The sequence below is a fragment of the Hemiscyllium ocellatum genome, chromosome 32 (assembly GCF_020745735.1).
Source record: "Hemiscyllium ocellatum isolate sHemOce1 chromosome 32, sHemOce1.pat.X.cur, whole genome shotgun sequence".
Classification (NCBI taxonomy): domain Eukaryota; kingdom Metazoa; phylum Chordata; class Chondrichthyes; order Orectolobiformes; family Hemiscylliidae; genus Hemiscyllium; species Hemiscyllium ocellatum.
Genome location: NC_083432.1, coordinates 30,668,585 through 30,681,890, shown reverse-complemented (window position 1 = coordinate 30,681,890; position 13,306 = coordinate 30,668,585). Strand labels below are relative to the sequence as shown.

Genomic DNA, 13,306 nt, shown 5'->3' with positions numbered 1-13,306 from the left:
TCTATTTGAAGTCTGTTTCATTTAGCTTGGTGCTAATGCCTCACAACATTGAGAAGGGTATTCTCAATGTGAAGATGGGATTTTGTCTTCACAAGGACTGTATGGTGGCCACTTACCAATTTTATCATGGACAGATGCACCTGTGGCAGGCAGATTAGTGAGGAATGACATAAATAATGTTTTTCCCTCACCGCCTGTTGCAGACCCAGCCGAGGAACAATACCCTTTAGAACTTGACTAGCTCCATCAGTAGTGCTGTTGCTGAACCATACTTGGTGGTGGACATTAAAATTCCCCACCCAGAAGTAAGTCTGCATCCTTGCCATCCTCAGTGCTTCTTCCAATGAACGTTCAGCATGGAGGAGCTCTGATTCATCAGCTGAGGTAGTACATGGTAATCAGCGAGACTTTTCCTTGTCCATGTTTGACCTAGTATCATGAAACCCCATGGTGACGAGAGTCAATGTTATGGTCTCCCAGGGAAACTCGTTCTCGATTGTATACCATCACTGCGGGTAGGATGGGTCATACCCAGGGATAGTGATGGGACATTGTTTAAGGCATTATTCTGTGAGTACGACTATGACTTAGATAGTTTAGACTATGTTAGCTTTGTATAACAGATATTCATTGGAGTGCAGTAGAAACTGCCTTGTACGAGTTCCAAAATATTCTGAATAATTGGTTTATCACAGGCACAAGCCAAATTTAAAATAATTAATAATTAAACATAAAGATGAATATAGAATTATCTATTTATAACTGTACATGAAAATCAAACTGGCAGAACTCAGTACTTTGTATAACTTTTTGAAAAAGACAAAAAAAAAGACTGCAACTGTCAAAAGGTTACCCTTTATAGAGACATTATTTTATGCAATGCATTAAACTTCATCCAAGCGTATTCACTAATGGGAATGCAGAATACCACATAAAAGACAGATAAAGCAAGGTGTGGCCAACCTTTCTGAAAGCAACAATCATTCTGAGATGTTGCATTGGGAAGAGTTAAATAAAGTATTCTAATTTTAGTAGGCTAATTCAATCTAATGCACTCCACAACAAGTATACTAGTAGGCAACAATTATGCCAAAAATGTTATCGTTGACCAGCAGCAAACAGAATGTGGCAGCATTACTTCACATTAAGTGTATCAATCAAACATAGTACAAAGAAAAAAAAGCACAGGAACAGGCCCTTCAGCCCTCCAAACCTGTACTGGCATATTTTGCCCTTCCGTGCTAAACTATCTTCACTTACAGGATCCATATATCTCTATTTCCTTCCTATTCATGTATTCGTCTAAGTCCTTCTTGAATGCTGCTGTTGTGTCTGCTTCCACCACCTCCTCCTGCAGCATGTTCCAGGCACTCCCCACCCTTTTTTAAAAAAATTGCCTCGCAGATCTCTTTTAAACTTCCTCCCCCCAACACCATACTTTGACCCTGTGTACCCTAGTAATTGACCCCTCCACCCTGGTAAAAAGCATCATACTTTCTACTCAATTCATGCCATTCATAACCTTAAAAAGTTCTACCAGGTTGCCTCTCAACCTCCTGCATTCCAGTGAAAACAAACACAGTTTACCCAACCTTTCTACATAGCTAAAACTCTCACATAAGATAACATCCTGGTAGACCTTTTCTATACCCTCTCCAAAGTACTGGCATACTTCTGGTGGTGTGATGATCAGAACTGTATGTAATTATCCAAGTGTGGCCCAACTGAAGTTCTACAAAGTTGCAGCGTAACTTGTGTATTCTTATATTCAATGCACCTTCCAACAAAGGCAAACACGTCAAAGGCCTTTTTTACAACCTTATCTACTTGCACTGCCACCATCAGTGATCTGTGGATCTGCACCCCCAATCCCTCTGCATATCAACACTCCTAAGGGTTCTGCCATTCACTGTATAATTTCCACCTGTACTCAACCTTCCAAAATACATAACCTCACAAAAGGCTGGATTAAACTCCATCTGCCATTTTTCTGTCTATGCCTCCAATTGATCTATATCCTACAGTATCCTCTGACAATCCTCCTCATTATCTGCAATTCCACTGATCTTGGTATCGTTCACAGACATACTAATTAGGCTAACTATGTTTTCCTCCAAATCATTTATGTAAATCACAAACAGCAGAGGTCCCAGTACTGACCCCTGTGGAAGACAACAAGTCACAACCCTCCATTCTGAAAAGCATTCTTGGACCGCTGCTCTCCGTCTCCATGGCGAAATTAGTTCTGCATCCATCTTGCCAGCTCACCCTGATATTTTGTGACTTTACCTTTTGTACCAGTCTGCATGAGGGACCTTGTCAAAGGCTTTACTGAAGTTCATGTAGATAACATCAACCGCTTTTCTCTCATCTTTCTCAACCCCTCAAAAACTCAATCAAGTTGGAGAGGCATGACCTCCCCCACACAAAACCATGCTGTCTATCGCTAATTAGTCCATTTGCTTCTAAATGCATATTGATCTTGTCCCTAAGAATCTTTTCCAAAAATGTCCCTATTACCAACGTGAGGCTCATAGGCCTACAATGTCTTGGATTGTCCCTGCTTCCCTTCTTAAACAATGGGACAACATTGGCTATTCGCCAGTTCTCTGGGACCTCACCTGTGGCCAAAGAGGATACAAAGATGTCGGTCAATTCCACAACAATTTGTTTTCTTGCCTCCCTCAATATTCTGGGATGGATCCCTTCAGGACCCAGGGATTTACCTACCTTAATACTTTTTAAGATGCATAACACGTCTTGCTTTTTAACAGCATAATGAAAATACAAAGAGCTGTACTTAGCTGTACTCACCCCAAGTCCACCACAGGGTAGCAGTGCATACATCTTCTGTGTAATAGGCCCTAAAGAAACATGTCAGAAGATTCCTCTTCAGATGATGGTGAAAGGTTGATATCATTTTTATTTATTAGAATGTAATAGAAAATCCTTGATAATACATAGTTAACTACTATTTGGGTATATTCAAATTAAAATATTCAATATTCATCATCCATACAACTCAATTTTGTAAGTTAATTAAATCAACCGAACATTCTTAGCCTACATAATGCATCATATAGTAATGTAATTCCTCCAAATCAGCAAACAAATGCCATATGGAAACAGAATTGTAATATCATCAGTTAAAAGATTGACTTGTAAGTATTTGTTGCTTCTTTGATTTCTTTGCATTTAAATTAGAATATGCATCAGCTACTTACCTAGCAACTTCTTACTGTCCAGCTTCTGTCTGTTCAGAGGGCTGGTGCCATATAACAATGTGTGGTGTTCTGAATGCACTGTTTGAATTTCATCCAAAGTCGCTTTTCTACCCCGGATTCGCTGCAAAAGTACAAAAATATTCAGTCTGTGAGGACTGCAGCAGCATTTCTCCATCAGAATGAAAACAGTCTGCAGAATTAGTCTTCAGTAATTTATCCTATAAATGCATTTACCTTAATTAAGGTTAATGCGATTCTAATCCTCGATTAACAGAATATGCACCATTGCAAACTAAAAGTAGTTTTGTACACAATTTTGTGAATAATTAGATGCTGTTTGAAACATACAGTACTCAAAGGATTAATTATTTAGAATGCAAACATTGGAAATTTCCTCACAGGGAAACCATAGTAATGAATATACTAATGTAGTCTCTGTGCTAACTCAATTTCCCAAAAATAATAGATGAAGAGATATATTCATAAATATGTAAAAATTACAGGTACATGCAGCATAAACATTTGAAACTCTGTTGATTACTTGCTAGCACATATAGGTTCCCTATAATAAATAAACAAGCGACTTTTACACTGATGTTAGCATTTCTGTATTCAGTTCCAACTTCATATTCAAGTGTGATTTAGTTGCTGTCTGCATCCAGTTTTTGCCCTCTAATGTTAAACATTAAAATCAAATGTCTTTCAGGTATGATCAAGCTTTCCAAGCTGTAAATGCCAAACCTATCTTTTCTCTAACAGATAAATTTATTGTGTGACTGTTGAGAGATATTCTGAAATATGTCATTCAGCTTTGAAGTGTAGAATAATATTAGTCAAGAGAGCTTAGTGCACAGTTAAGTTGATGCATTTAAGGCTAACTTGTTATAAATGGTCTGAGAACAGACCAACTGGTTTGTAAGTGAGAGAAATTCCTCCCCATTTAATAGGATTATAATCATTAATTTTCTCCACAGCATTTTACAACATAATACACACTATAATTCTCAATGAGGAAACTGAATTTGAATTGTACAATCATTACTTAATTCTAAGGAGATGACATGCTGTAAGCATAACTTTAATAATTCTAATTTGTGCAACAATGATTAACATAAAATAACACAGCAGCTGAGCAGGCAGTAGTTGCAGAATAGAATACACAATTCATAGCAGAGTCAACCAAGTGTTTATTAAAAAAACGAATCAAGGTCACACTGTTAGTCTTTGTTAATCTAAGAAAGTACAAAATAATAACTATAAAACGTGTTGCCAATTTCACCTGCACATCAATTTGGTCTAGCTCTACAAAATAATGCATGTATTGTACTTCCCAATTCTTTTCAATAGTATTTTATCCAAGTTTTTGTTTGCACATGAAACAAATACATCATTGAGACATTAAGACATTGGTGAGTACAAATGCATCATAAGAAAGTACAATCACAAATGTTTCTCTACCATGTATGCGCTATTATCTGGATCATAGGTTTTGTTCAAAGAACGAATGAACAATTTAAGCAAAAAAAAACCAGAAAATGTGTTATAACTGGAAATGTAATATATTGATAAAATAAACCGAGAAATAATTATCCCATATTGAGCCCATGTTTTCATCAAATAGTACTTTTTCCACATAATCCAAAATCAGACCAAGAATACAGTCACATACAATACTGCTTTTCACTAGGCAGAGAAAGCAACAACTCCTAATTGTGTGTATGGGTTGTTCAGCGAAGGATTAAAACTTAGCATCACCAGAAGCAGCAAACTCTTTGGTGTCAAGTGCATTAGATTTGTTTACATTATAGGTCTTTTAAAACATTACAATGGCAAGAGGCCAAAATCTCAGTTGCAGAATTTTCGTTATCTACAAGAACGTTTTTCCATTTCCCATACATTCAAACAAATTGCTCAAAAGATTGTTATATTTCTGTCAATTATACCAGTTAGCAAGGCAAATTTACCCTCTAGCATATGAACTGAGGATAAATTAAATTCTTCTTTAGGGATTTTAATCATGACCTTTACAAGGCATTATGAGCTTACTTGAAGTCCAAGACTGAGATGACAGGACATATTGTTCAAACTCCTTATGTAATATCCCGTTGTCCTTTTCTTTTTCAATTAATAGCAAAAGGACCAGTATTTTGTGACCACTGTTGAATAGTCCCGACAGCAAGTAAGACAGGGTCAAGTAGGTGCTCAGTTATTTTTTTCTCTGACAGTTCATTTAAAATAAGAATCAAATCATGTTTAAAGTCCAAGTTTTGGAAGTGACAAAGATTTTGTCCAGTATTCTGAATCATCTATGATTCCAGAGAAACCAACTTACTGCCAATTTGAGACCTCCTGAGTTTTCATGGAGCTATTCCAAGTTTTGATATAGTCACATATCAACTATGTGTGAGAGTTGAAACATGCAACTTTTCAGGTTCTGGGAAGGAGTTTCCAGTTGAATGGCATTATCTGACATTAGTTTAGGAATGAAAACAAGATACAAGAGATCTTGAGATAAGAAACAATAACTTTTTATACAAGGATATTTTGCTATAGATTAGACTTCATCTTGCTTTATTCAATAATTCACTTTTAGATTAAAAAATATGTATGTGTGTAGTTTTGTGAATTTTGCATATCTGTCTTGAATTTAGGGGTTTTCTGCAACTGGGTCCAACCTAATTTCCAGTATGAAAGTACACAAAATTCTTGAAAGAATGCTGTAATCTTCCTGATCAATTGGCATACCTTGGGACCAAAGACGATCTAAAATCAGCAGAGAAGTTTACACATGTGCTACACAATTACTTTACAGACCTGCTAGGCACATTGATCAATAATAGCATCAGATTCATTTTTGGAAGGTTTGATGGTTCATAATCCAAATACAAACACTAGGACAAAATTCATTATTGATGTACCAGCACCAACCTTTTGGTTTTGCGCATGCTTGGTCAAAACTATTTCTCGTTGCAAAACATACAGAAGTTTTCAAATGCTTTGGATCTGGTAATATATAGAAACTTTAAAGAACTTTACAGTTTGGCTCTCATGTTTTACACACATTCTGTAGAGTTAATACAAATACTAAAGTGGCCAGTATTTAATAACTTGTTGAGAAGGAGCAGTTTGTTCTAAGAGGAGTAACTCTCGGCCCTTACAGAAAAGCTGCAGAAGTTTATTTTTAAAAATTCACACGCCCAAAGTGAGTAGTTACTTTTCAAACTATTGCAAAACACGATGGAGTAGACTTCTCAAAACGAGGTTTTGGATTCGGTATCAATGAGCTTTGCTGTTGCACAGTTCAGAGCTTTTAAGGTTTAATTTCACATTTCCAAATTAGTCAGTTTTGAGATTCTTGGCTGATAAGCAGGTCTTTCTATACAATTCATGACATAACTTTATAACAGGCTCTCTTTCCAACTGTATTCTGTTGAACTTGTTATTACTTTAATGAATCCACATACTTAAGATCCTAATTCAGGACTGATATATTCAAGAACATTTGAGAAAACTGAATATGGGAAAGCAACTTAAGTATTATTTTCACAATCCTTATTTCAAGATCCAGTATTTTGCAAATTTCTTGATCCACAGTCATCACTTTTCCTTTTCTCTTACCTCACACTTGTTAAGTAACCCTGTTTCCTGAAGCCTGGACCAGACACTCTGTATTCGCCCTGCATGTTCTGGATGGTTGTTAGTGTTCCCACAAGTGCACTGGTGCTTCAACATGAAAGTGTCATAGACTAAACCTAGATAGGAAATAAATTAACAGAAAGTAGCAAACTAGAAAAATTTGGTACCTTAATAATAATTTTGTTTAACAATACACCTTGAATCAGTTTATATGAGTCAATACACTTTTACTTTTTATATGGACTTGCAGGTTCCATTTCATAATCAACTCTTGGAAGAAGTTCAAATACTTGTAATATATGATCTGCAAATTAGATATTTTCAGAATAAACCATTCTATTCATTTTTTCCCCAGCATTAACAGGAATGACTCAGCATTAAGTTTGATTCTGAGCGAGAGCTTGGTGCAAGAGAGAATCCCCTCTATGTCTCCGTAATAAATCCTACCATAAAGCATTCATTACCCCACTAATACAGCACATCAACTTCTCATGCGTCTGTGCTCCTTCAGTGAATGGCACTCTTCAGTAATAATCAAGATACAATTTGAACTGATTGTGAATTTATATAGTGCCTTTAAAATAATAACACAATTAGTGGCGTTTCAGAGGAACATTGCTAAACAAAAATCATGAGCCACATTATAGGATTCTGACTGAGGATATTTGGATAAAAATGAAGTTTGGAAATTAAGAACATCTTTTCATATAGAAAACGAAAATCCTGGTGGCCTTTTTGCAAAATGGGAGAAAGCAAGCATAAGCTGTTGGGGTGTGATTCTCCTTCCAGGTTTTTAACATCTGATGCATATAACCAATAAAAGAACGTAGTCAATATGCAGACACAAGTTACCTCCCTCCAAAAGGCAAAAGAAGCAATGGACTTGGATTTGTTTCCTACCAGAAGTAAAATCATAAATGTTTCTTGGAGATAAATTCTCAATAGTAGTTTTGTGCTTAAGGTTGGACTTCCAACTAACATTCTTAGGATGAAATGTACAAGGAAGATGACTTGTCAAATTCCATAATGCAAGGCTGAAATGAATAGAATTTTGAAAGCAATAGAAAAATGTATACTGGACTTCAACAAAACGCTTAAAGAATTGACAAGATGCAATTTGGGGAATTCTGGATCAGTACTGGAGTTTAAATTGCTGGATAGTGCCAAGTCTATCGTATGGACAAGATACTTGTGTTACATTCTAATGGAAGGAGACCCAGCTGGATCGAAAGCATGCTTCTTGAAAACCTTTTTTTGGGAAAACAGACATTTCCTTAAGCTTGTTTTTATTCTTTAACAGGATGAGGATGTCGCTGGCTAGACAGTATTTATTGCCCATCCCCAATTGCCCAGAGGGCATTTGAAAGTCAATCACTTTGTTGTGGGTCTGGAGTCACATGTAGGCCAGACCAGGTTAAGGATAGCAGTTTTCTTTCCTAAAGGACGTTAGTGAACCAGATGGGTGTTTCTGACAATTGGCAATGGATTTCTAGTAGTCACTAGTTCTTTAATTCCAGATATTTATTGAAATAAAATATCCCACCTGCCATGGTGGGATTCGAACCCAGGTCCCCAGAACATTATCTGGGTCTCTGGATTAACGGTCTAATGATAATACCACTAGGCCATCACCTCCCTACATGGGTGACACGTGGCTCAGTGGTTGGCACTGCTGCCTCAAATAGCCAGGAACCTGGGTTTGATTCCAGCCTCCAGCAACGTCTGTGTGGAGTCTGTACATTCATCCAGTGTCTGCGTGGGTTTCCTCTGGGTGCTCTGGTTTCCTCCCACTGTCCAAAGATGTGCAGATTAGGTGAATTAACCATGCTAAATTGCCCATAGTGTTCAGGCATGTGTAAGTTAGGTGCATTAGTCAGGGGTAAATATACTGTAGTGGGAAGGTGTCTGGGTGGGTTACTCTTCAGATGGTCGGTGTGAACTTGTTGGGCCGAACGACCTGCTTCCACACTGTAGGGATTTAATGATTTTATGAAACAAGTAGATCATTCTGCAGAGATACCATAAAAGAAAGGACTCAATGAATGTCAGATTTTGAAATATTCCAGATCTTGGAAACAAGCTTTGATACAATGGAAAGATTAAAGACAGGCAGAATGAGGATTAAATTACCTTCAGCAAATCTGCCAACGCAGCAGAAAACAAAATCTGAACCAAAATAACAGGTGAATATGAATTCCAGAAATATCCAAAGAACAGACAATAGTTGTGACAGATGTGGTCCAAAGAATTATTATGCAGTGAACCACCAAAAATGAAGAGTTGCAGTCTTCAAAATGACACCACAAAGAGAATTCTGAGGAACAGTATATGAACTATACAGAAGAGAGGAATGAGAATTGTGGAATTTGCAAAAAGCAAAGAAGGATGCCATGAAGTCAATTATAAGTCTTCCATTGGCACTCAACTTTAAGAAGTTAGTTGTTATGGATCTCAAATTTTGGAATATTTTACATTTTACAGATATTGTGGCCAGATTTTGTCTGCTGCAATAAAATCTATTTGAGCGAAGAATCTGCCTTAGAAAAAATTATTAACAACTGAACTTGAGACGCCAGCAACATGTCTAACTGATAATGAAGGGGAGTTTGCCAATGACACATTTAATGACGTGTGACGTGTGAAGAATATCCTGGACATGAACATTGCCATTTAATGTCATTTCAGCAATGGGCTCTCTGTGAAAAATGGTGACTAATGAAGTGTGATATGCAACTTTACCTGTTCAACCAGACTAAGTTCACAACTCTCTAGCTTGGGTGCTACAAATGATACAAATAATTCACTCCAGGTGATTGGAGAATATATTCTGTAACAATTATTCTAACAGCAAAATCCTGAACTCCCTTCAGATCTCTGTGATAGTCACGGTGGTCTAGAATGTACCATGATTAGTTTTAATTTTCTTAAACATTTTTATGTATTACATGCAGAGAGATGGGTTTCATTAAGTTTAAGGTTTGGAGAAAGTTCAGACTTCACTGAACTATTCTGAAAGGCCACTTTAACAGAGTTCCATTCAAAGACATAGTATAACCACAAAAGATAGGGTTAAAATGAACAGAAGCATTCTGATAAGATAATGTGTTGTCTTGTTAAGACAGTACATATCGAACATAGCAATTAAACTGCAGTGCATTCCCCATGATTAAATCAGAATGGATTGCAAAATCTCAGACTCTAAGGAGTTTATAAAAGGAAATGAGGCACCTTGTATTCTAAATGAACATCCATAGGAAAAGAAGACAGTGAATGAGAAGTTACGTATTAGTCATAACACACATAACTTGGACATCCTGCTCAAAAGTCAAATAGTCAGGGTGGGAAGAGATGAAATATGAAATCTGGTGAATGGAATAGAGATACAACAATTACGGATGCGCTGGAAAATCAACAGGAAGTCCATTTTCAATGTTGCCCATTTGGCATCATTGTGTTTTGAGGTCATTAAGTTATTCAGACTAAAAATATCACAAAATTTGTTTCAACATTGTTTGCTGCAGTATTTTACCCTGCCTGACCATTGGCATTTAGGCATGACTTTGACCTCTCTCACATAAGGATACTCTCAACCTTCTGACCTACAGCCTCTCCCCATGCTGTAGCACTGCCTAAGATCTTCAGCTGAACAGTTACTAGAGCCAATGAGAGCCACAATAGCTATTTGACAGCATTCACCACTCCCTTCCGCCATCAATCAGCCCTCTCTCTCCTTGAGAACACCTATATCAGCAAAGTCCAAATATCGGCTGAATTTTCAGGATGATGACTAAGAAGTCAGGTCCATGGATAGTGTAATGAAGATTTAAAATACATTATTATTATTTAGGAAACTGAGTTATAAAAATTATATGTTAAAAATGTTTTTCCAGTTCCATGAAAGTGACTTTTTATTCTCTTTAAGAGTCAGAAACGCTTTTTTAAGCATAGGTTAAAACACATTTCCAAGGAATCATTTGACTTAAGCTAAATGACCAGATAACCTAAATTACCTGTTGATAATTACTGAGGGGGAATTAAAAGAAGCTGAAGGATGATCATGAAACCACTGGTTTTTCATGACAATCAATATCTGGTTGACTATTGTCCTTCAGGAAAATGATCTGCTATCTTTACTTGGTCTGGCTTGCGTTTGACTCTAAAACCACAGCAATGCATTTGACTCTTACATGTCCTCTGAAATGGCCAAGCAAGCCAGTCACTGCCATTTGAAAGGCAACTAAGAACGTGCAAATCAGCCCATGTGCCCTACCTGAATAGAAATAGCATTTACTATGTTGAGTTTTTACTATCCAAAGACAGAGGGGCCAGACAACAGACACAAATTCAAGTTGAAAACAAAGTGCTGTTGAGCAAATTCAAATTTGGTGTGTGTGTGTGTGTGTGTGTGTGTGTGTGTGTGTGTGTGTGTGTGTGTGTGTGTGTGTGTCCAAGAGAGATGGCAGAAATTCATAAAAAGGAAATGTTTGTAACCCCATCAGTTTAATAAGAAATGAACTGATACTTCACTGGAGCTACATACTTGCAAAGATATCACAGAGTAAAAAAGTTGAATCTTTCTTTTTACAGTCTATGATAAGCCCTTTCCAAAATATGTTATACATCTTTGCTTTCTTTCGAGGAAGAAATTTACTTTTTTTCTATTTCCAGTATGCTGGCAGTTTTTGTGAATATGTTCAGTGATTGACCACCATTGTAACCAAGTTTCAAAATTAAAACATGGTCTACAAAGGCATGCTTCACTCCAGAATCCAACCTGACCTTAATACCATCAGCTAGGATCATAACAACTGATAGAATGAGATAGAAGTGTTTAAAGTTAGAAAGTGCAATGTGAGAGAGTCCAGAAATGATTCAGAGACAACCATATTGCTGAGAGTCACATATATGCCAGACTAGGTAAGGACAGCAGCTTCCTTCCCTAAAGGACATTAGTGAACCACATGGGTTTTATGCCCCCCAAAAAATTACGATGATTTCATGATTATCATCAGACTCTCAATTCCAGAGTTTTATTGATTTCAAATTCCATCATCTGCCATGGCAAATTCGAACTTGGGCCCCCAAGAACATTATCTGGGTCTCTAAATTAACAGTCCAATGATAATAGCAATAGGCAATTGCCTCCCCATTGTTAGTGCAAAAGGGAGATTTTGCAGTGACAACCCTGACAACATAAATGTGGAAGCAGTAGCTGGGAAAGACCAGACAATGAAATAAACCATTGAATAGACTCACCCATGATTTAGAAGCAGGAGTCCTCAAGACTATGAAATATTGGTAACTGCCAATAAGCTTGAAGATAAACTAAGAAAGCCAGAACAATGGGAGTTTCATATTTGGAGAATTTAAAATTTATTATGAGGTAACAGAAGGGTCAACCAAGTGGATTTGCACAAAAAATGTCCTTGCAGATTAGTTAGATGACAAGAGTTTTGAAGAATGACTGGCATAGATGTTAGAATGGATTCTCCCATAACTGAAAATGTAATTTAAAGAAAAAAATTTAGTCATGTATGCAGACTATAGGCCACATTTCTACAAGATAGTAACATTCAGAGTGGAGTACTTATGTTGACAGATGCAGAAGGAAAACTGCAAACTAAATAAATGCATTGATGCTCTGAGTGATTCCTCAAAGATGTGGCATTTTGCTGTGAATGAGATCTGTTTTGCTGAAAGTTAAACTAGAGCTTTCAGGTATTTTCATGACCTATGTTGATGGTTTCTTATGGGGTGGTACTCCAAAAATGAGAAATTAATACTCAATAAAGGGGGAAGAAAATTAATAAAGTAGGAGTAAAATTAAAAATTAGGAGTCAGCTAATTAACTTTTTAAACATATTAGATCACATGTATTAAGCAAAGAAGGTCTGAAATATTGCTAAGTCAATAAACTAATTTAAAGAGCGTGATACCCCCATTCTGGTTAATTGTATTAAATGATGTTATAGTTAAAGGAGTGGATAAAGAACAGAGCTTGAAAAAGCACAGCAGGTCAAGCAGCATCAGAGGAGGAAGGGAGTCAAGGTTTCAGGTCAGAACCTTTCATCAGGACTTGCAATTACAAAACTTAATTGAATTTGTTAGTTGAATTGGTTATGCACGCAAATTAGATTTGATAATAGCTTTAATATGTTGCGCTTATACCCTAAAGTGGAGGATGTTGCAAGAGAAAGTAAATCATCAAAAAAGCTAAGCCTGGATAAATGTGCACTTAAGTTCCTGTTATAAAACAAATCATGTTTTTAATCAAACTGTTCAGAGATGTTATGACACATTGCTATGACAAGTGGGAACCTGGACCTCCTGGCCATATGATCACTGAGCCACAAGTTTGCATCTCAAGATGACTGAAAGAACAAGGTGGTAGTCATTTTTAACTCTGCTTCACATGCTAATCGTCTTGATGGATATTCTCATCTTGC

The 13,306-nt window shown here is 36.8% G+C and overlaps 1 protein-coding gene across 8 annotated transcripts in view; it reads right to left on the bottom strand.

Annotated features, from left to right (window-relative positions):
- hdac5 (histone deacetylase 5) overlaps positions 1-13,306 on the bottom strand; it is a 376,118-nt gene that overhangs the window by 64,769 nt on the left and 298,043 nt on the right. For all 8 annotated transcript variants that reach the window (XM_060848955.1, XM_060848956.1, XM_060848954.1 and 5 more), the window contains 3 exons: positions 6,843-6,976; positions 3,225-3,345; positions 2,815-2,864 (listed from right to left, as the gene is read on the bottom strand). In XM_060848955.1, coding sequence (XP_060704938.1) covers positions 2,815-2,864; positions 3,225-3,345; positions 6,843-6,976 — 305 coding nt within the window. The remainder of the gene's footprint in view (positions 1-2,814; positions 2,865-3,224; positions 3,346-6,842; positions 6,977-13,306) is intronic.